The sequence below is a fragment of the Euprymna scolopes genome, chromosome 2 (assembly GCF_053919585.1).
Source record: "Euprymna scolopes isolate OS-2025 chromosome 2, ASM5391958v1, whole genome shotgun sequence".
Classification (NCBI taxonomy): domain Eukaryota; kingdom Metazoa; phylum Mollusca; class Cephalopoda; order Sepiida; family Sepiolidae; genus Euprymna; species Euprymna scolopes.
Window position 1 is genome coordinate 105,415,309 of NC_136483.1, and position 21,507 is coordinate 105,436,815.

General features: G+C 34.1%; 1 protein-coding gene across 3 annotated transcripts in view; it reads left to right on the forward strand.

Moving 5' to 3' along the window:
• Window positions 1–21,507, forward strand: part of LOC145293959 (cytosolic 10-formyltetrahydrofolate dehydrogenase-like) — a 143,151-nt gene that overhangs the window by 87,966 nt on the left and 33,678 nt on the right. For all 3 annotated transcript variants that reach the window (XM_080140852.1, XM_080140843.1, XM_080140834.1), the window contains exons 12-14: window positions 4,732–4,794; window positions 9,055–9,119; window positions 19,475–19,625. In XM_080140852.1, the coding sequence (XP_079996978.1) occupies window positions 4,732–4,794; window positions 9,055–9,119; window positions 19,475–19,625 (279 nt within the window). The remainder of the gene's footprint in view (window positions 1–4,731; window positions 4,795–9,054; window positions 9,120–19,474; window positions 19,626–21,507) is intronic.

Below are 21,507 nucleotides of genomic sequence, written 5' to 3' on the forward strand. Positions count from 1 at the left end.
AACATTCTTCCCTCCCTCATCATTCACCAATAACATCCATTGTGAATATACACGTGAAGACTGTTGGAGGTGCATCAGTCGAAATGTTGTGAAAATAACGAAGATGAGAACAATAGTTTGTACAATCCACATCTATATATTTATATCATAGTACCTTTAACGTATGTACATACATGTGTCACGGTTTTCAGATTATAATTTATTCAATCGTGAGATACTATTTATTTAAAAGGAGGACAGAAAGCAACAACATACCATGAACATTAATATAGAGATGCTAATGTAATGTTCGCTGTATGCTACCACCCTTCATCCTCTCTCTTAATAAATAGGATCTCCCAATCACAGAAGACGCAAGGTAAAAAAAAAAAATTAAATTAAAAAAATATAATGTCGCTTTTGGGCCGTTATGTGAAACTAAAATATACCTTTCTTGATCTTCTGGCTAGGATTCAAGGGTAATATCTGTTCTATTTAAAGATGGAATACATACATACACTCCTGTAAAGGTATTAAAGATAAACCGTAATAACCATACACTATATTAATCAGATTACTCAGATAAACTTTTACAGCTTTAACAAAAGGGTTATGATAATATTGTGAGGTCTTAATTCATGCTGAACGTTAACACAACGCCAGCAGCAATATATTACGTATGAAAGATGCTGCTCTGGAATTTTCACAGGTCTCGCTAGATTAATTGCATTTAGAATTGCTTCTTCACCCAGACTATTCTCTAAATCTGACTCCCAGTGACTACTGGCTGTTTGCAGATCTCAAAAGAATGCTTCAGGGAAAGAGATTTGACTTCAATGAAGAAGCGATATTGGAAAATGAGGCATATTTTGAAGGCAAATCGTTCTACAGTTGAAATCTGTGTATCATTTTAGAAAGAGACTGTTGATGAACATTGTCAAATTTTTTGCCGAAAAGTTCGTTTTATTGGTTAATCCTGGGACTTATTTATTGCTATATTAGAAGCAGTGGATGAGAGATAAGCTGAAGGGGGGAAACAATCCTCTGAAGGCTGAAGTGATGAGTTAGTAATATTTATTTAGTGCAAGAGGTGTTGTACACTTGTGCATAAAATATTTTTCATGAAAAAGTTTGTTAGCCAATATCGTTTTGACTAATGTTGTTAGTAATGTGCTAAGTCTCTAGTTACTTGCCTCCCCACATAGTTTTTAATATGGAGAAAATTCAGTCTCCCAAAAAGGAATACTCTGGATTGGAACCAAAATAAAAATTGCCTCGGTTTAGAATGATTTCTCTTTTTTTCTTGATGGTGAACAGAAAAGATGTGTACTATCAGAACAGATCCTAAACTTTGCTCCTGAATTTCTAGTTTTATGCACCTGAAGAAGAGTACTAGTACTAGCATGAAAACGGTTTACAAGTTTTTATATCTACTATATAATAAAAGAAAGTTTATATCTACTATATAATAAAAGAAAGTTTATATCTACTATATAATAAAAGAAAGTTTATATCTACTATATAATAAAAGAAAGTTTATATCTACTATATAATAAAAGAAAGTTTATATCTACTATATAATAAAAGAAAGTTGACTTTCTCGTGCACTACTGTTTCGATCAGAAAATAACAAACCACTTCTTAAACAAGTCGTTCACATTCACCAAAAAACAAATCAAAAGTACAGCACTTCCTAAAGCATGTTTAACAAAAAACTATGCAAATATTTCATCTCTATTAAAAATATTATTTCCTTTGATTCCAAACAAACAGCTTCTCTCAAATACATAAATACATTACCACTTTTCACACACCACAGTTTATTTTTTAAATGAGATTGTCTGGTCTGATAAGCTGGTGATTAATCTGATGTCACTAAGGTAAATAATTCCAACGTTACTCATTTTAATATGAACTGTTCCAAAACAAAATTATTTTGTAACATCAACCATACAATTTAAAATGAATGCATTTCTGAGTGACATGCGTTTTATTGAAATGAAAAATAATTGGTTGACAATTATATTTATGACAAGAAGACAAAAAATATTTGTTTTAAAAAGAATTTGTAGAATAAATGCATATTCGTTTTATTTATTTAAAGAATATTTAGCTGATAATAGTAATTATTTGTACCGAAGAAAAAAAATTTACTTTTTTTTTCTTAATTAGTATTGATGCTTATGGCATAATTACACTGACACATCAATTCCCATTAGATCACCAAAGTTAAGCAATGTTGAATCTAGTCAGTGTTAAAATGGGTGGTCATACCAGGTGCTCTATGTGCTCTCTGCTTATCTTGGTATTGTTTCCTATCATTCTGGATTTCTCTTTGCTACTGCAATCCAGCAACACCACCTCAGTAGAGGCATGGTTGGAGATTGTGCAACCCCTGCCTCACAATCACATAGGCATTCTTAAAGTGGGTATCTGTCAAGACTGGCCAGAGCCATACATACAGTAGTGTCACTGACAGGGATTTATTATTTCAAAAGAAATATTATTAACAATAAATTATATAGATTCATGTAGAATTCACTGCGGAATTTTCTACAAGGTTCCACTAGTATATACTTTGCAAAGAAGGAAGAAACTTGTTGCATCACAATTTTTTAGGAGGGTCACTGTGTCTGTATCCATCCTACTGACCTTGCTTGATATGGCGAAAAGGGTCACCAAGTTTTGGTTAAAAAACGACAAACTTCTTCCCTACAATTTAAATAAATTTTGATCAGCAATTTCATCAACACAAAACATGATCCAGAAAAGTTATAGAAACAAGAATACAGAATAAGTTGGGTCTATGCAGACATGCATGTACTATAGGAATAAAATTGAGTCTGTTTACTTCATCTCATCCAGCAGAGCGATTACAAGAGGTGAGAAGAGAGTATAACATCTTGTCACATTGACATCTTAAACGGGCTTGTTTATAAACTCGTGGAAAACCTTTGGGCAGAAAGTGTTGTTCTTCTCTAAAGTGTTTTGGCTCGCAGATGCACATATCACGCTGTAAGTGAGAACATACAAGTTAAAAAAAAAATAGGTTGTTTGTTAAGTAAGAGTTGACAGATCAATTTTTTTTTTAAATATGTGGTTTTAAGCAAAAACAGTACTTACTTGCCATGTCAAAAATAGTAATATATCCAAAATTTAAGAAAATTTATTGAGTAGAATAACTACTACTGTGTTTTTAGTAAAAAATAGTCTATCACTATCAGCTAAAACAAAGCATCCACCATTAAAGAAGCGAAAAGGGAGATAAGTATATTCTTTTGCATTCACAATCTTCAAAGTGTTTCATCAATTTTCCATAGAAATTACTTTTAACTATAAATAATTTTTTATTCAATGAAGTTTCATAATTTTTGGTTATATTATTTTTGACATGACAAGTAAGTACTGTTTTTGTTTAAAACCACATATTTAAAAACAAATCAATCTGTCGACTCTTTCTTAACAAGCAATGAAAATAGATTGTACTCAGGTTCCCAACTCTGAACATCATATTACCATTTTTATCTTTATTTCAGAAATTAAAAAATAATATTACATCTTTGGATGGATGTCTAGCATAAACACATACCCCACAATATTATTGTAAAAAAACCCGAATACAAAATTTATATCACCATGGGATTTCTTACTCTGGAAAAGTTTTTGATCTTTATATAGGTCTTTGTTTTCAATTGTACCCCCAGGAAATGATAATCAAAAGCAATATTTAGTCGGAAAATCAATTTGGTGAATCTTAAGTAGAACAACCCCCGGAGCGAATGTATTAAAATGGTGATTGAAGATTCTAGCTAGGAAAATGATAGACATATATAAGGTACAGTGGCAAGAATGACCATAGATCCCTACCCCAATACTTTTGAATGGCCTGGTGCCTAATTTATTTTTGTATTTTTCAGAAATACATAAATTTTTCAAAGTTTAGTATCCGTTCTGTCTTTGTTCAATAAAATTAAGGTCTTTCTAGACTGATGCAATTGTAATTTTTATTCCAATTTAGAGTGCCCGTTTTTTTTTTTGGAGGGGGGAGAACTAGGATTTTCTCCACATTAAAAACTGACTTGTGTCTAATTTGGCCCTTGTAAGGAGGTAAGTAAATAGGGATTTCAAACATAATTAGGAGAAAATTAAATGATTAAGTAAGAATAAGTGAGATAGTATTATTTACCTTAATTACAGAAGAGTGTACTAATAAAGTGTGTTATCTCCCCTGAGCTACTTAAAAAAAGATACTTATACATTCAAAGTGTTTTCTATCCAATGTTACTCTATATCAGTGTTTTCCAAACTTCAAGACATCATTAAACCCCTTAGCAGGACAAAGGTTTTTTGCAGAGCACTAACAAGATAATTTCTAAAATAAATATGAAAAACATTCATTTCAAATTTTAACTTGTTCATGATTTTACTATATTTTCGTGCTTACAACATTTTTTTTTTGTTTTTGATTAATCAAAAATTGTTGCATTTTTTGTAAATTTATTTTTATGTACTTTTTCATGAACCATCTTGAAACTCTTTACACCTGTAGTTATGTATCATATTTCTTTCCAGTAAAAAAGATCAATAATAAAATGTCTGCAGCCATTTTATTTTTCCATATAAAGCATTAAGAAAGGGCTTCTGGAACCCCTCAGCCTCGCTCATGGAGCTCCATGGCTCTGTGGCTCCGACTTTGGGAAACCCTGCTCTATATTATGCTAATCTGTTTTTCACTTTTTTTTCTTATTTTAGGTTATCTGCAAGGTTTCAAAAGCTACAAAAGAGGATGTCCAAAGAGCTATCGAGGCTGCCAAGGTAATCATCCCTCTTTTCTCAAAACATAACAGATAAAAGATCAGACTCATGAAGTATTTTTATTATTAAATAAATATTAATTTAAAATTTGTAATTTTCAGCTTATACCTAAGCTTTCATCAGGAAGGTTTAGACAATACTTTGTTTTTTTTTTTTTTTTTTTTTTTTTACTAGCCATAATGGTGTTTTTGAATTTCATTTCACCATGCTTGTAAACAGTGGATATCTATTTTAACACGTGTACACATGGTCGAGTGAAAACACTTAACTGATCTATACAACCGTTATCTTTGACAACTAGAGACGGAACCCAAAGCACTATCATGGCTAGTAAGAAAAAAAAAATGTATTGTCTAAACCTTTCTTTGGTATAAGCTGAAAATTAGAAATTTTAAATAAATAAATATCATTTAAAAATAAAAAAATACTGTGCGAGTCTGATCTTTGAACTGTTTTGTTTTAAATCTTATTACAAATTGTTTTGAAAAATGCTAACTAGCAATTTTTAGGATTTAAATCTGTGGGGAAATTCACCCAAGGGCGGATTTAGCCGGCTTGAGATGAATTACCAGCATCACATACTGAGGCAGCCCATCCACATCTCTCCATAGCTGACCCTTCAACATACCACATCAGGTCACAGTTCAATCATTAAAAACACTGAAGCCATGAGGGGCAGCTACAACTTCCAAGTCATGTCATGAACAAAGTTCTCGGCAGTTTTTGTACCATCTCAGTAATGTGACTGACACTTGTGTATCAGGTTGATTAGAGAATGCCAAAGGGTGTGGTCAAATCCTTGGTCTCCTTGTTAGAAGGGTCTCTTCAAGTCTGAAGATTTAGCATCTCAAGCGGATTATGATGTTGGGAATGCAATCAGTCATATAATAGTATAATAGGCCAATTGTAGCTAGTGCAATATATAGAATTAGAAATTGGAGTTCATTGCTTTTAGATTAGAAGTTATTAGCACAGGCAGGTTGTTTGTTTCTAAAAAAAATGTTATAACAAAATTAGAGAGACGGGTTGGACAGGCAGAGCAATTGTTGATATGGTGTGAGACGGATCGCCACATCACAGAATGATTCGTGGAACGCAACTTTGGGTGTTTGTTTCGGGAAGTCAGAGAGAGCAAATCAGAAAAAGTCTGTCTCTGATTCCCTGAGAATATGGATCGGCAGAGTTCTCATTGAGATGAAGAGAGAGAGAAATAAATGGCAGCTAAAACTATAGAAAAATAGACCCTAACTCTCCTAATGATGAGAAATAATAATGCAACTTCAACTGAGGAAAACCATGATGACTGAATAAAACTCATTTGTCCAATAAGAAATGAGACTTCTGTTTGCTGCTATGGATTGAGAGAGTTTTTGTTCTAGTTGCGATTAACACAGGGCACAGCTAAGGGGCACGAGAACAGGATATAAAAGGTACATTCAGTTTCATTTTCATAAACCCCAAAAATGGCTGATGTACCGTAATTGGAAACATTGACACAATGTGACGATATAAAGACTAAAGATGCATCAAAAACACTTGAAGCTTTTGAATATCAATAACAAATTTTAGGATTCCTATAATGTTAACCATTAAAAACTTAAAGTAAAATCAATGCCACGTTTGGATTATTCATAAAATTTTACTCAAAAGTTTTGTTTGATCTTGGTATAGAGCTTTGTTTTCAATTGTATCTTCGGTTAGAGAAACAGACACCGCACATAATACAAAATTAATATGACCATTAGATTTCTTGTAAAACTTTAGAAAAGTTGTCTTTGGTCTTTGTTTTGCATACACGGACAGAGGGAACGACATCAGAAATATAGTATGAATTTTTAAATATGTAAGTTTGAGAACATTGTAGTTTTAATTTCACTCTTATTTTAGTATTAGAAACACAATAAGACAGTTAATTCCCTTACATAATTCCTTGCAGTTCTTTATCTAGATAATTCACATTTTTGCATAGTTATGGATACCCCGCTCCCAAAAGTAGCTGATACAGATACTCTTTGTTCATTGAATTTTGTGTGTGTGTGTGTGTGTACATATATATTTATAATGTACACACACACATATATATGTACAAACACACACACACATATACATATATGTACACACACTTATATATGTACACACACACACACATACATATATATATATATATATATGGAAATGTATAAAAAAGAATACAAAAAATATAAAAACTTTCCTTTATTCGTTTTCAATTGGTGATGTGCAGGAATACAAAATAATATTATGAACAAAAATTAAAAAACTTTTTTTTACAGGTACAAATATATATATATATATATATATATATATATATATATATATATATATACTAGCAGTTCAGCCCAGCTTTACTCGGGTCCTATGTACTGTTTGTAACTTTATGTGCATCATATATATATATATATATATTAAAAAAAGTTTGTCTCATGTCCAGGTAACCTACATCTAAAATTTCAAGTGTTTAGACCTAAAATTGGAAGAGGAGTTTGGTAGAGTCTGCAAAGGTTAACTCTTTCAACTTAGATCTCTTGGCAGCAAAATTTTCGCCCAAAAACTGATTAAAAAGCTTGCTGCATGTCTAAATACCCTGTATGTAAAATTTCAAATGTTTAAACCCAAAATTGGCTGAATAGTTTGCTAGAGACCGTAAAGGTCAAATCTTTTGAACTTTGACCCCTTGGCAGTCAAATTTTCGGACAAAAATGCCTTATGTCTGAATACACTTTATGTAAAATTTCAAATGTTTAGACCAAAAATTGGCTAAGTAATTTAGTAGAGACCGTAGAGGTCAAATTTTTTTAACTTTGACCCCAATTTTGATTCCTTAACATTTGTTTTTTGGAGCTCAAATCAAATTAAAAAGTTAGATCCATGTCTAGCTTCAAGTGTTTATACCCAAAGTTGGCAGAGATGTTTTGTAGAGTTTTTAAAGGTCAAATCAATGAACTTTGACCCCTTGACAGCCAAATTTCTGGCCGAAAACAGATTAAAAAGATTTTCCAAAATCTCAAAACCTCTTATGTCAAATCTCGAGTCTGTAGACTGAAAATTGACAGAGTAGTTTGGTAGGGAAATGTACACACACAGAGACAATTTTACTTTTATATCTATATATATATATATATATATATTGAGAGAGAGATAATTATTGTTTATCGATTTAAAAGTACATCCAAATCAAATTTCAGAAATAAATGTTCGTTTAAGAATTCTTTACAGGTGTTTTAAGTTTTTCAAGGTGAGATCAAGGCAAAAAATAGTCAGTTCTTTTTTATCGCTTAGCAAACAAATCTTATGAGAAAATACAAAAAAAAAAAAAAAAGAACAAACACATACCATGTTTTTGACAGCATATAGGAGCAAATCTTGATCTCAATTACAAGATTCTCTCCTATAATAATTTATAAGAAAAGGATTGTTAAAGAAGAAAAATATTAAGTACAGTGAGTATGTGTCAATTAGTGATGATCCTTTCTTTGGAAAGCTGTATACCATCATGTGATGAGAGTAATATACTGGAAATTTCATGGAATAAGAAATATATTCAATCAACAAATATTTTCTGGATAGCACTAAAAATTAGTTATTTTGAACCAATACATGCAGTCAATATGTTTCTTAACATTTTTATGAAAACAGTGTCCATTGTATTTTAAATATAGAACTGACACAAATGAGATAAATTAAAAGTACTAATAAATATCCGGGAAAATAATATTATGCTACATAGTTCAATACACATAATAAAATCACATTGTAAGAGACAATCTTTAATTTACTTTAATTCTTTTTTTTTTTTTTTGCCCTGTTTCTACTGAATGTTCCCTTTTTATGTAATGTTTCACTGACTTCTTTCTTCACTGAAGACCTGCTACATATCGAAATTACTACAAATTCCTTTTTCACATTATTACAACAATGATCCTATATTATAGTGATATTCAAAAATGGGGCTATATCAAAGGGAGCTTACTTTCATATTTTTGTTCAGGGGTGTCAGATTGGTCTTTTTTTCATAAAATTGACTTTTATTAAAGCAGTTTGGTGGTCAAAAATTGTATTTGATCTTTTTTTTCAAGTATGGCATATGGACTAAGGAAGGAACAAACACAATATTATACAGATTTGATAAAGTATTTAAAACTAGACTTCAGAAATATATGCATTATAACTGAATGTTCAGATATAAGCATTGAAATATTTTAATTGATTTAAAATATTTATATTTTAAAAACAAATTTGCAGGAAGCTTTTGAAAATGGAGAATGGGGTCGCATGAATGCTCGGGACCGTGGGACTCTAATATATAAGTGAGTGTAATCCTTTCTTTCTTGAATTCTGGATGCTATTTTTTTGGTTTTTTGTTTGTTTTTGTTTTTTGTTTTTAGGTTTTTGGGGGTTTTTTTAACATTTAAAATGAGATATGAGTGAAAAAGCATGTTGACTGAGACAAGCCACTTAACAAAATGCTCTGCACTCATCGTGTACCTCAGATATATCACCCCACTATGTTACATCCTACCCAGTCACTGTTCTATTACGTTCCCAGTTACATCAGCATATATATATATATATATATATATATATATATATATATTTTAAAATAAGAAAGCCTTCCAAGATGTTTATAAAATATAAATATTAAAATTTTTGATTTAAAAATTCATATTTTTTTGGACAAGTGTACATTTTATTCAATAAATATGTATGTTAAAAAAACAATCGTTTGACTACTTGTAAAAAAAAAAAAGGGAAAACCTTCCATGATGTCTATTCTATTTTATTGTATATTTATAAAAATAAAAAAATTATTTTCACTATTATTTTCATAAATGAGCATATTTCAGTGAAAAAAAATTACTTTTCAGATGTTTTTATATGTTGATCTATATTTCCATATGTTTAAAATACAAAATCCGCAAGTTACACCATAAGTGCAGGACATTTTCTTAGGAGGAAGTGGCATGTCTTGGTCAACATCCACATTCTCTGAGAATTGTATTCAATATGAATTGGCAGTGACTAAAGTAGCATAGACATTTTCCAACATACAGGACAACTAAAAACATTTACTCAATGAAAAAATTGAATTTAAAGAAAACAAGAACGATAATGAGAAAAGGGATCAACGGAATTTTTTAGAAGTATTCAGAACTAAAGTAACATCAAATTTCAAAATGGCCACTTTTTGCTTTGCAATGTGCCGCAACCTCTAAACCTGGTTTGTTACTAAAGTACAAGAACACTGCACCACTTTGTCCAACTCGGCCCAAGCAGAACAAATGATCGCCTTCAATGAGTGAGGATTTTAATGGTGAAATTGTTGTGTCCGAAGAAGATAAATAATAAGATCAAAGGGCAGTTTGTATACTGCATGTATCTGACGTGTTCTTCTATACGTCCAAGACATAGGATATGGAATTGAAATCCATAGTTTGTGTGAAACAAACTGACAGAATTAGAATTACAAGCACATATAGTCGTATGAATTGGCACAGTATGCCTTTTTTTTTTTTTTTATTTTTTTTTTTTTTTTTTTTTTTTTACTAACTTAATTATGTTGTTGATATTTGTTTCCCCGACTCCTTCTAGATTTACATACTATACAGGATGGACCACATAAAGGTTGCCAACATATATAAGTGAAAGTAGAGCTATAGAACTGACAGGACTTGAACTCAGCACATCTACGTCATCAGTCCATGTCATTATGCAGTTCACTACCATCAACTCTCAAAAGCGCATAAAAACATGAGATTAAAGAACAGTTTGTATATTGCATGTATCTGATCGGTTCTTCTGTATGCATCCAAGACATAGACTATGAATTCTAATTCCACAATCTCTGTAATCTATGATTGCAAGAACAAATTTGTCAATAAAGCGCAAGAAAGTACACTTTGGATTTACTTATGTCCACCTCGTAACTCTTGTTTCCTTTATTTTGTCTGGTGCTACCAGATCAGGCTGCCCTGTGGCTTCCTGAGACGAAATGCACCTACATTGACGTTTTTTTGTTTTCTGATCTTTTTTGTAAAACTTAATTATGTTCTGCAAAACCAAAAACAAAAACAACAGCCTATTCCCCCCCCCCTTTTTATTTTATTTTTTCCTTACTCCCGGTCCTGGATATGACCTTAAACTACATCCGATGGTGAGGTCCAGCTTACGGGCTTGGGGAGTGTGGAGCCACCTCTTAATTGCCATTGCTCCCAGGTCCACCCTGACCCGGAGTGGTAGTACCTGTTAGGGTCCCAACTATGGGTTAAATAGAAACAGATTTTAAAAAGGAAAAGAAACAACAAAAAAAGAAAGAAAAAGAAAACAAATATATTCTATTAAATTATCTATTTATTTTTTTTTTTTTTTGCCCTGTCGGTAGGGCATGAGAACAAACCGACTGTCCCCCTGCAGAGGGTAAAAATCCCTCAATGGGGCAACCAGTTAGCCGTGGGTTGCTACCCGTAAAGTCTTAGGACGTGATTCTGGTGATTGAGCGAACCTAAACCAGGATACATAGAAGTTTAGGCACCGCAACACATTACTTTGGCCCTTACTTCGATTAGACGGGCGGTCGGAGAGGCCCGATCCGACCAATCGGCCAGTCACGCCAAGCCCCACCATATATTGCCCATTCCAAAAACTCACTACTAATACAACACATCCCCCCTCTCCCACAAATAACCCTACTCCCTAATATATGATGGAAAGCGGTGGCTGAGGGTCAATCGATTAGGTGTGAATATCGATGACGAGGCTGTAAACCCCTCAGGATTGCTACAGATCCCATAGCAATATCAAGAGAGAACAGATAATCATTATGATACCACCAAAGTCGGTTATATCATCATTGTATCCCTGTAGAGGCTGGGCGAATGGGTTTCCCCCCAGGCTCTTCCCAAATAGGACTCCGAGGTGGGTGGGGAACAAAGATGACGAAAAAAGAAAACAAAATATATGGCTTATTCCTCCCAAAAACCACCCAACCACCCAAAGAGAACCCACTCTGATGTCTCTGACATCAGTAGCTCTGACGAAGAGACGATAAAACCAAGGAACTCAACATTCGTAGTAATAGAATCAATGGAGGAAACTCCTTTGAGCAAACTATCACCTTTTAAAATTGAAAAAAATCTTAAAACTCTAAAACCAAAGTCTATTAAAAAACAATTTAACGGCAGCCTACTAATAGAAACCCATAACGAAGAACAAACTAAAGAAATATTGAAACTAAAATTATTTGAAAACATCAAAGTCAAATGCTACAGACATCCAACCCTAAATACCTGCAAAGGAGTAGTGAAAAGCCACGAACTTGCACTTTGTCCCTTGGAGGAAATCCGGACAAACTTACAGAAACAGAATGTGTTAGATGTTCGCAGAGTTCAAATTAAAAAAAACGGTGAGAAAATCGATACCAATACATATATACTAACTTTCGATTCCCTCACCATACCCAAAGAAGTGAAAGTCGGATATATGAAAATAAATGTAGAAATTTATATTCCAAACCCCCTCCAATGCTTCAAGTGCCAGAAGTTTGGACACCATCAAGATCGGTGCACACGATTACCAGTGTGTGGAAGATGTGGAGAAAGTGGCCCACACATTGACTGCAGAAAAGATTTCAAGTGTGCCAACTGCCTGGGAAACCATGGCGCTGGCTCTAGATATTGCGAAATATGGAAAAGAGAAAAAGAAGTGACCAAACTAAAACATATAAAGAATATATCCTACCCAGAGGCCAGGAAAATCATCGAAACTAAAACATATGCAGATGCAACAAAAAAAACTAATCCAATCAACAATCAAAATGGTCATATACATGTAACGGATACAACTGACAAGAAAATTGATGTCCTAAGCAAACTAATAAAGGAAATGAAAGAACTATTAGAAGAAATGAGGAAAATGAATAGTGCAATGTCTGCAACCAATCCAAGGATAATATTAAGTAAAGACACTACTGAACCACAAAAAGAAACAAAACCACAAACCATTTCTACAAAAACAACCGAACAACCATCAAACACATCACAAGCCAGAAAAGAATCAAAAATCCCCCCAGACAAAAAAAAAAAAAAAACAAAAACAGGAAAAGAAAGATCCCGATCTATATCTCGAACAGGGACTCCGACAGAAAATAGATTTGAGGGATTGGAGACGATGGAAGTTGAACACAATTCCAAATGATGAACAAAATATTACAATGGAATATCAGAGGGATAAAAGCAAATCAAAATGAACTCATATTATTAATAACAAATATGAGCCCAGCACTTGTCTGTCTACAGGAGACCTTTCTGAAAGAAAATAATACCATCAACATAAAACACTACACATCTTACAACTACATAAATAAAGATACGGACAGAGCTTCTGGAGGCACATCAATACTTGTTAAGAATGAAGTCCCTCAAAGACAAATAAATATAAACACAAACTTGCAAGCAATTGCAGTTTCAGTGACTCTACATAGAACTATAACACTTTGCTCAATATACATCCCTCCAAAAGATACAATCAACGAAACTGAGATAACTCAATTAATAAAACAACTCCCTAAATCCTTTTTTCTACTAGGAGATCTCAACAGTCACAATGTAATATGGGGAAGTAAAGAAACAAATAAAAAAGGAAAAGAAATAGAAAACATAATAAATAAAAATAATCTATGCCTCCTTAATAATCAAAACTACACCTATATGTACCCAGCAACAGGTACTTTCACCGTCATTGACCTTACCGTATGTGATCCTTCCATATATATGGACTATGACTGGAAAGTACACAATGACACCTGTGGGAGTGATCATTTCCCAATCATCCTGGAAAGTCTAAGCACTAGCACTGAACAAAAAACACCCAAATGGAACCTACATAAAGCGGATTGGGAAGACTTCCAGGAACAGTGCAAAAACCAATTAATTATCAAAAAGAATGATGAAGATGACCATTTGAACTACTTCATTAAAACACTCACAAACATAGCAAATAATACCATACCGAAAACAACCAAAACCAACAATCACAACAAACCTTGGTTCACAAAAGAATGCAGAAAAGCCATCAGAGCTCGACGAGCTGCCTTGAGAAAATTCGAAAAGTATCCAACAAGCGAAAATCTGGATTTCTTCAAAAACAACAGAGCAAAAGCCAGACGAATCATAAAGGAATCCAAAAGAACAACCTGGAGAAATTATATATCCAAAATTAATGTGAATACCAAGGCGAAAACAGTTTGGAACATGATGAGGAAAATAGAAGGAAAGTGTAGTAGTACACCAATATCCCACATCTCTAAAGGCAACAAAATATACACCGATCAAAAAGACATTTCCAATAACCTGGCAGATAATTTATCAAAAATCTCATCATGTGACAGACAAACAGAGAAATTCAAAAAGATTAGAGAAAAGGAAGAGAAAAAGAAAATTCTATTTAAATCACAAAATACTGAAAAATACAACCAACCTCTTACCTTGCCTGAATTAAAAGAATCGCTAACCAAATCCCATGACACAGCTACAGGGCCCGATGAAATTCCATATGAAATCCTCAAAAAACTTTCAGAAGCCTCAATGAAATACCTACTTGAAATTTTCAATATTATATGGTCCAGTGGAAACGTACCCGAGACCTGGAAAGAGGCCACAATAATACCAATCCCCAAATCTGAAAACTCAAACATCCAATCCCAATCAAGTAACGACTCAGATCCATTGAATTTCAGGCCAATAGCTCTAACAAGCTGCATTTGTAAGACCATGGAAAGGATTATAAACAAAAGACTAATCTGGTTCCTGGAAACAGAGAATCTTATTACAGAATTTCAAACAGGATTCAGGAAAAACCGAAGTTCAATAGACCACATAGTCAGACTTGAAACCTTCATCAGAGAAGCCTTTGTAAGGAAAGAACATTTAACAGCAGTGTTTTTTTGACATGGAAAAAGCCTACAATACTGTGTGGAAGTACGGTGTTACAAGGGATCTGAAGGCGCTTGGACTAAAAGGCAGAATGCCAATTTTTATTGAAAATTTTTTAAAAAATAGACGGTTCAGAATAAAGGTTGGCACAGCTCTCTCGGACTTGAAAGAACAAGAGAATAGAGTACCTCAAGGGAGTATACTGTCAGTGACCCTGTTCAGTATCCGAATTAACAACATTGTAAAAAACCTTAACCCTGGGGTAGATTGCTCCCTATATGTGGATGACTTCCTAATATGCTGTAGATCTAGATATATATCTATAATAGAAAGGAAGCTTCAATTGTGCTTAAACAAAGTAATGAGATGGACGGAAGAGAATGGATTTAGATTCTCCAAAAGAAAAACGAAATGCATGCATTTCTGCAAACTAAAGAACATGCATAATGATCCTGTCCTAACCATGGAAGGAATGCCCATACCCGTTACTGACCAGTACAAATTCTTAGGGATTTTATTTGACAAAAAGTTAACATTCATCCCACACATAAACTATCTGAAAAAAAAAATGTAATAAAGCTGTAAATCTTTTGAGAGTGGTAGCACATACCGATTGGGGTGCAGACAGGGAAACACTCCTTAAACTTTACAGAGCACTAGTCCGCTCAAAGCTAGACTACGGTTGTTTCATATATGGATCAACCCGAACATCATATATAAAAAGCCTAGACCCTATTCACCATACTGGCCTAAGATTGGCCCTAGGAGCATACAGAACTTCCCCCGTGAACAGTCTATACACGGAAGCACACGAACCCCCACTAGATCTAAGGCGAGAAAAGTTAGCCCTTCAATACTTACTGAAACTGAAGTCTTGCCCAAACAACCCTGCATACCAATGTACCTTCTATCCTAAATATGAAGAACTCTTTAACATGAGAAGAAAAACTATCAAAACGTTCGGGCTCCGAATGAAGGAAAGCATTGAAGAATCGAAAATTCCAATCTCCAGCATTCAAAACTTCATACTGCCTAAAACACCCCCATGGACCATGAAACAAGTTGAAATAAAACTCAACCTAAACAAAAAGTCCAAATCTACCACAAACCCTATTGAATACCACGACGAACTTCAACATTTAAAATTACAATATTCAGACTACACCTTTATCTACACAGACGGGTCTAAAAGCAACAATCACACTGGATGTGCAGCAACGTACCATAAAACCACAATGAAGAGAAATCTTCAAAATGAAGCATCTATATTCACTGCAGAGACTATAGCTATCGATCTAGCACTCAACATAATTTCAGAGGAAACCACCAAAAACTTCATCATTCTCACAGATTCTCTATCAGTCCTATTATCTATACAAAATCAAAAACAAGAAAATCCACTAACAACAAAATTAATAGAAAAAATCAATATCCTTTCAACTACTAAAAACATTATTTTTGTCTGGATCCCCAGCCATGTGGGGATCAAAGGCAATGACAGGGCAGATACAGCTGCAAAAAGATCTTCTCACCTTCCAACTGACAATTTTAAGATTCCACATACTGATCTTAGACCCCAGATAAAAGCATACATACAGGAAAAATGGCAACTGCGGTGGAGTCAGCAAGAGGGCAACAAATTATACTCAATCAAACCTGAACTTAAGGAACGATGTCCGGACATCAAGAGATCACGCCGAGAAGATGTGATACTGACTCGGCTGCGCATAGGGCACACCAACTTTACTCATTCTTATATACTAAATGGAGAATCGGCGCCAGAGTGCATCCCATGCCAGGAGACACTCACAGTAAAACATATCCTAGTTGGGTGTGATGACCTTGCCCCAACTAGAAAATTATATTATACAGAAAGCAATATGGAAGACCTTTTTGAAAAGGTCAACTCAGCAAATATTCTAGCATACCTAAGGAAAGTAAATTTATATAAGAAAATTTAAGGAAATTTAAAGTCATTCAAATATACACATCCATGTATAAATACAACATTTAATTTCTTAGTTCAATTTTATAAAAAAAAGGGAGGAAAGGCTTAAAAATTCCCCCCCTCCCAATAAAAAAAGTTAAAAAAAAAAAAAGGACTCCGGCATTAAATGACCACATAGGTTGATATGCCGTAAAACCAATCAATCAATCAATCAATCAACCTTTATTTTGTTCTTTAGTCATTACATTTCATGAACGATGTTTCTGATATTGGGCGAAGAATTCTGTTTTCTGGTTGGAATATATCCATATCACATTATTGGCTAGTTTTGACCTTGAAGCAGTAATTTTCTTTTTTAGCTCTTTACATCAAGTGGCTTCATGCCTTGTCTGGAGCAATTTTCATTAAAAAAAAATGACGGAGGCCATTGATGTGGAGGAAGTTATCTAAAGTAGATTATATGTGTTTGGTAATGTGCAAAGAATGTCTTAAGGAGCTGCAAGGAAATTGGTTTTAACAGAGATAGATGGTCTACAGAAAGTGGGTAGACGTTGAAGGTATTGGGCAAAGTTGATGGCTGAAGATATGAGACGATGGAAATTGATGCATCAAGATGCGAGTGATATAAAATCATGAGGAGAACAAATGAAGAAATTTAATTTCGTCAAGAGGAAAAAACTTAAAAATGAGTAGAAGATGAAAAAGAGTAGATTCTGAGTCAGATTGTCATGCAGACCTGGTGATAAATGCTTCTTGAACGTGCCTTCAACCATAATTATATTTCTGAATTTTTGAGATGGGAATTGATTATTCGTATTATTTCGATTCTTCATACTATTGTTCTTATTTGGAGTGTTATTTTCACAACGCAAGGAACCGTGACGTAGTGGATAAAATATTTGGTAAAATTCAGTTGTAAGTGACACTCTTCTGGAGATTGAAGGTTCAGTCCTCAGTGCAGGTGATACTCCAAATGACATGGTTAATGGCATGAGAACATGCTACCCCCATGGATTAATAAAGGGTACGGTTTGAGATTCCATGCAGAGTTCGACAGAAAGATTCTAGAATTTGACAAGATAGACCTGAAGAAGGTCAGAGGTTACATCAACTGAAATGTTTTTTGAAAATATCACTCGAGGTGAGAACAGTATTCAGAGGAATCCAAATGATACAAAGCCATCAACCAAAGCTGAAGATTTAATGTTGACACATGAAATGTCCAAAGATGTTGAGATGAAAGCAAGCAAGAATTTGTTGAAAATGCACATGTTATGATGTAAGGTGAGATGTTATTAGTTTGACTTCCACTACAAAATAACAATGCACACGTGCAAACAATGTGCCACAACCTCCACATCACAGCAAAACACATTTCCCACCAACAGATTTGCCTACTTTGGATCTCAAGTGGGGGAAATAATATTTACTTATTTACCATCAAAATGAAAACTCATCACAGCAATATTACTGTTATATCTATACTCCTATAAAAAATGTTTTAGTTTTTTTGTGTATTGATATTCATATTAAAAAAAAACTTTTTATTTATTTAAAAAGAAAATACAACTTTGTTATTCACGAGTCATGGTATTGTATTCATCTGCAAAAAATCTAGCTAATTTGCATATTATTTTAAACATTCATTTTAACTAATTCCCTATTAGTTTTTTTTTTTTTGTTTATTTATTGTGGACTATTATCCTCATCTTTCTTAGTTGTTGTTTTACGATGTTTCGGCCGACTATTTCTCTGGCCTTCGTCAGGTGGTAACCACGACGAGATAGGAACTCCGAATCTCCTAACTGCATTCTCAGCAATTACTGCCATCCATAGTTGTCATCGTCTCACCACGTTCTGGCTGGCTTTGGGTAGGATTGAAACTGCTATCTTCAGACAATTCTCATCTGAAACCGTAGAGATTCAACGTCTCTATTCACTGCGCCACAGGCTTCATTACTACTACTGATAATGCACACATATGCATCTAACAAACTTTCATTTATATGAATCTAACACGAGAGAATTTTCATACACACACAGACAAACTCTTATACACTGCAAATCGTGCAAGCAAACACTTAAACACTCTCAATGTTTTTCTCTAAATAAAGATATTTGTTGCATTTACAACCGCTTTTTATCATGTTTTATTTGTTGTTTGATCATTTGCATTTTATTCTAATTTCATTGAGTATTTTTTACAATGTCTGCAGCATTAGCAACAAAAGACCTCCATCTAGTTTCATCATAGCCGTTGATATATAGGATAACTTTAAAATTCTATACAGACATGAAACCATATTTCAAGACAGAAAAGTTTATAAAGATCGCTATCGAGTAAAGAAAGTCTATCGGACATGTGTACACAGTATGATGATGTATGGAAACAAAATCTGACCAGTGAAGATTGGTGGAGACATGCATTGTATGGAAAGAAATTATGAGAATAATACAATGAATGTGTAATGTGAGTTTTAAAGACAGGTTTAGATATGATGACCTCAGAGGAATATTAAGTCCAGTCAGTATAAGATGTATGCAGAAAAAAAAGGAAGACTTTGTTGGTATGGTCACATTGAAAGAATAGATGAGTTCTTTTGTTAGTAGATATAAAACAGTTGAGTCTGACCAGGGGTTGGTGTGTTTGGAAGTTAATTTTTAAAAGCTTTCCAAGACATGTTAACTTGTAAAATTAATGTTCAACCGAATATGATAATGAAGATGCTGTGGCATGCAAACATTTAGTAATGATGCAATTCGACAATGATTTCTCTTTTGTTTATAGATTAGCTGACTTGATGGACCAGCATCGTGAAGAACTAGCCACAATTGAATCCATCGACTCTGGTGCCGTCTATACGTTGGCTTTGAAGACACACGTCGGAATGTCCATTGATACATTCAAATATTTTGCTGGTTGGTGTGATAAAATTCAAGTAAGTATACTATTTTATGTATGATTGAATGAGAAAAAGCAAAAATGAATGAATGGATTTTCAATAGTAAAAATGAATACTGTCTGTCGTTTGAAGAAAAAAACATTACTCATTCACTGTCCTAAACGCATTACATAATTTGAATTCTAACGGCTATGTTATATGTGAAAATAAAAAAAAAACATTCTTTTTACTTTACAAATACACTAGATTTAAATATTCTTCTTAGATTTTATTCCTTCAAGTCAAATCATCCTGAGAAAGTCTTTAAAAAAAGACAAAATGCTGATGAATATATATTTTTTTTTTTTTTCCATATCTTCTACAGGGTGGAATGATAAAATTGTCGCCCTAGAAAAGACTACATGATTCCATTTCCATTTGATGAAAACCGGTTTACTTTTTTTGTTCCAGACCATCTATGAGTTGGCTAGTTGTGTAAAAGTCCCAAGAATTATAGGAACCTTCTAGCACGTCTAAAAGTGACACAATGTTCAACGAGAGAGATCGGAAATGCATCGCTGTAAAATTTACGGTCTCTACCAATCCAAGTTATGACAACAGGACCATTATCAGCATTTTCAAAATGCAAATCCGGATGGTTCAACGCTTGAGGGCACAGCTCAACGCATCGCACAACCCTTTGGAGGTGGTGAAGTGGAAGCCCAAGGCCGAAGACACCGCCAGGAAGACCCCGGATCAAGGAGTTCATCGAAAAGATCCAAGCAATCCTTGATGAACTTCCCAGCGGCCTATTCAGCAAATTGTCAGAGATTTAGGCGTCTAACACAATTGTGAATGCATGTGTAAAGGAGGACTTGAAGTGTAGGTCATACAGGTGCCAGACAAGGCAGATCTTGACTGAAAAGACAAAGAACCTTAAGTTAATCAAGTCTGTCAGGTTGCGCAACAAACTGAAGCATCCCAAGAAGTTAAATATGCTCTGATTCTTTTCAGATGAAGAAACTTCTGCCATGACCAGGTGCACAACAGCCAGAACCATCGCTGGATTGCCACAAATAATAGAGGCATGGCCAGGATGATTGAAACAAAGTTTCCAGTTACGTTTATGGTCTTTAGTGTGGTTTCAAGTGAAGGCCACTTCATGCTACCTTACATCTTTGAAATCGGTTTGAAAATCAACACCAAAATGTACCTGGATTTGCTGAAGAGTGTGGTGATCCTCTGATGCAATCATATGGCCGCTAGCAGACTCTAGGTGTGGCAGCAGGACTCAGCACCAGCGCACAAGTTCAAAGAGACCCAGGCTTGGCTTCAGAATGAGTGCTAAAACTTTGTACCCTTCTCTCACTGCCCCCCTCCTGCTTCCCTGATCTGAACCCGCTGGATACTTCGTTTGGTCATACATCGAGAACATCACCAACATGACCTCCACAACACCCAAACCAGCCTGATCGCTGCCATCTGCTGAGTATTTGCCGAGCTTCCGCCAGAGCTTGTGGAAAAGGCATGCTCCCAGTTCTGGAGCCATATTGAGGCGGTGATTGAGGCTGAAGGTGGCTACATTGAATATATGTCAGCTTTACTACACAATCAAGTTACCTGAATTGATTTTTCAATAGAAGTTTTAAAATAAAGCTGTAGTGTTGTTTTCTTTAGGGCAACAATTTTATCATTCAACCCTGTGTATAAATAAAACAGTAGATGTATGTGCCTGTCTGATTGTAAATATTTAACCAATAAACTCTTAAGCTACTTGTAACATAACATTAAAATTAATAGGAAATAATAATCATACACCAAGAATGGTTTATAATGAGTAAAGTCTTTGTTTGGATGGATAACTCATATGTTGGCAAGTTGAAATGCAAACTGTTCATTTCAACTTGCTGACATATTTTTACTTTTTCTGCGCATGCCG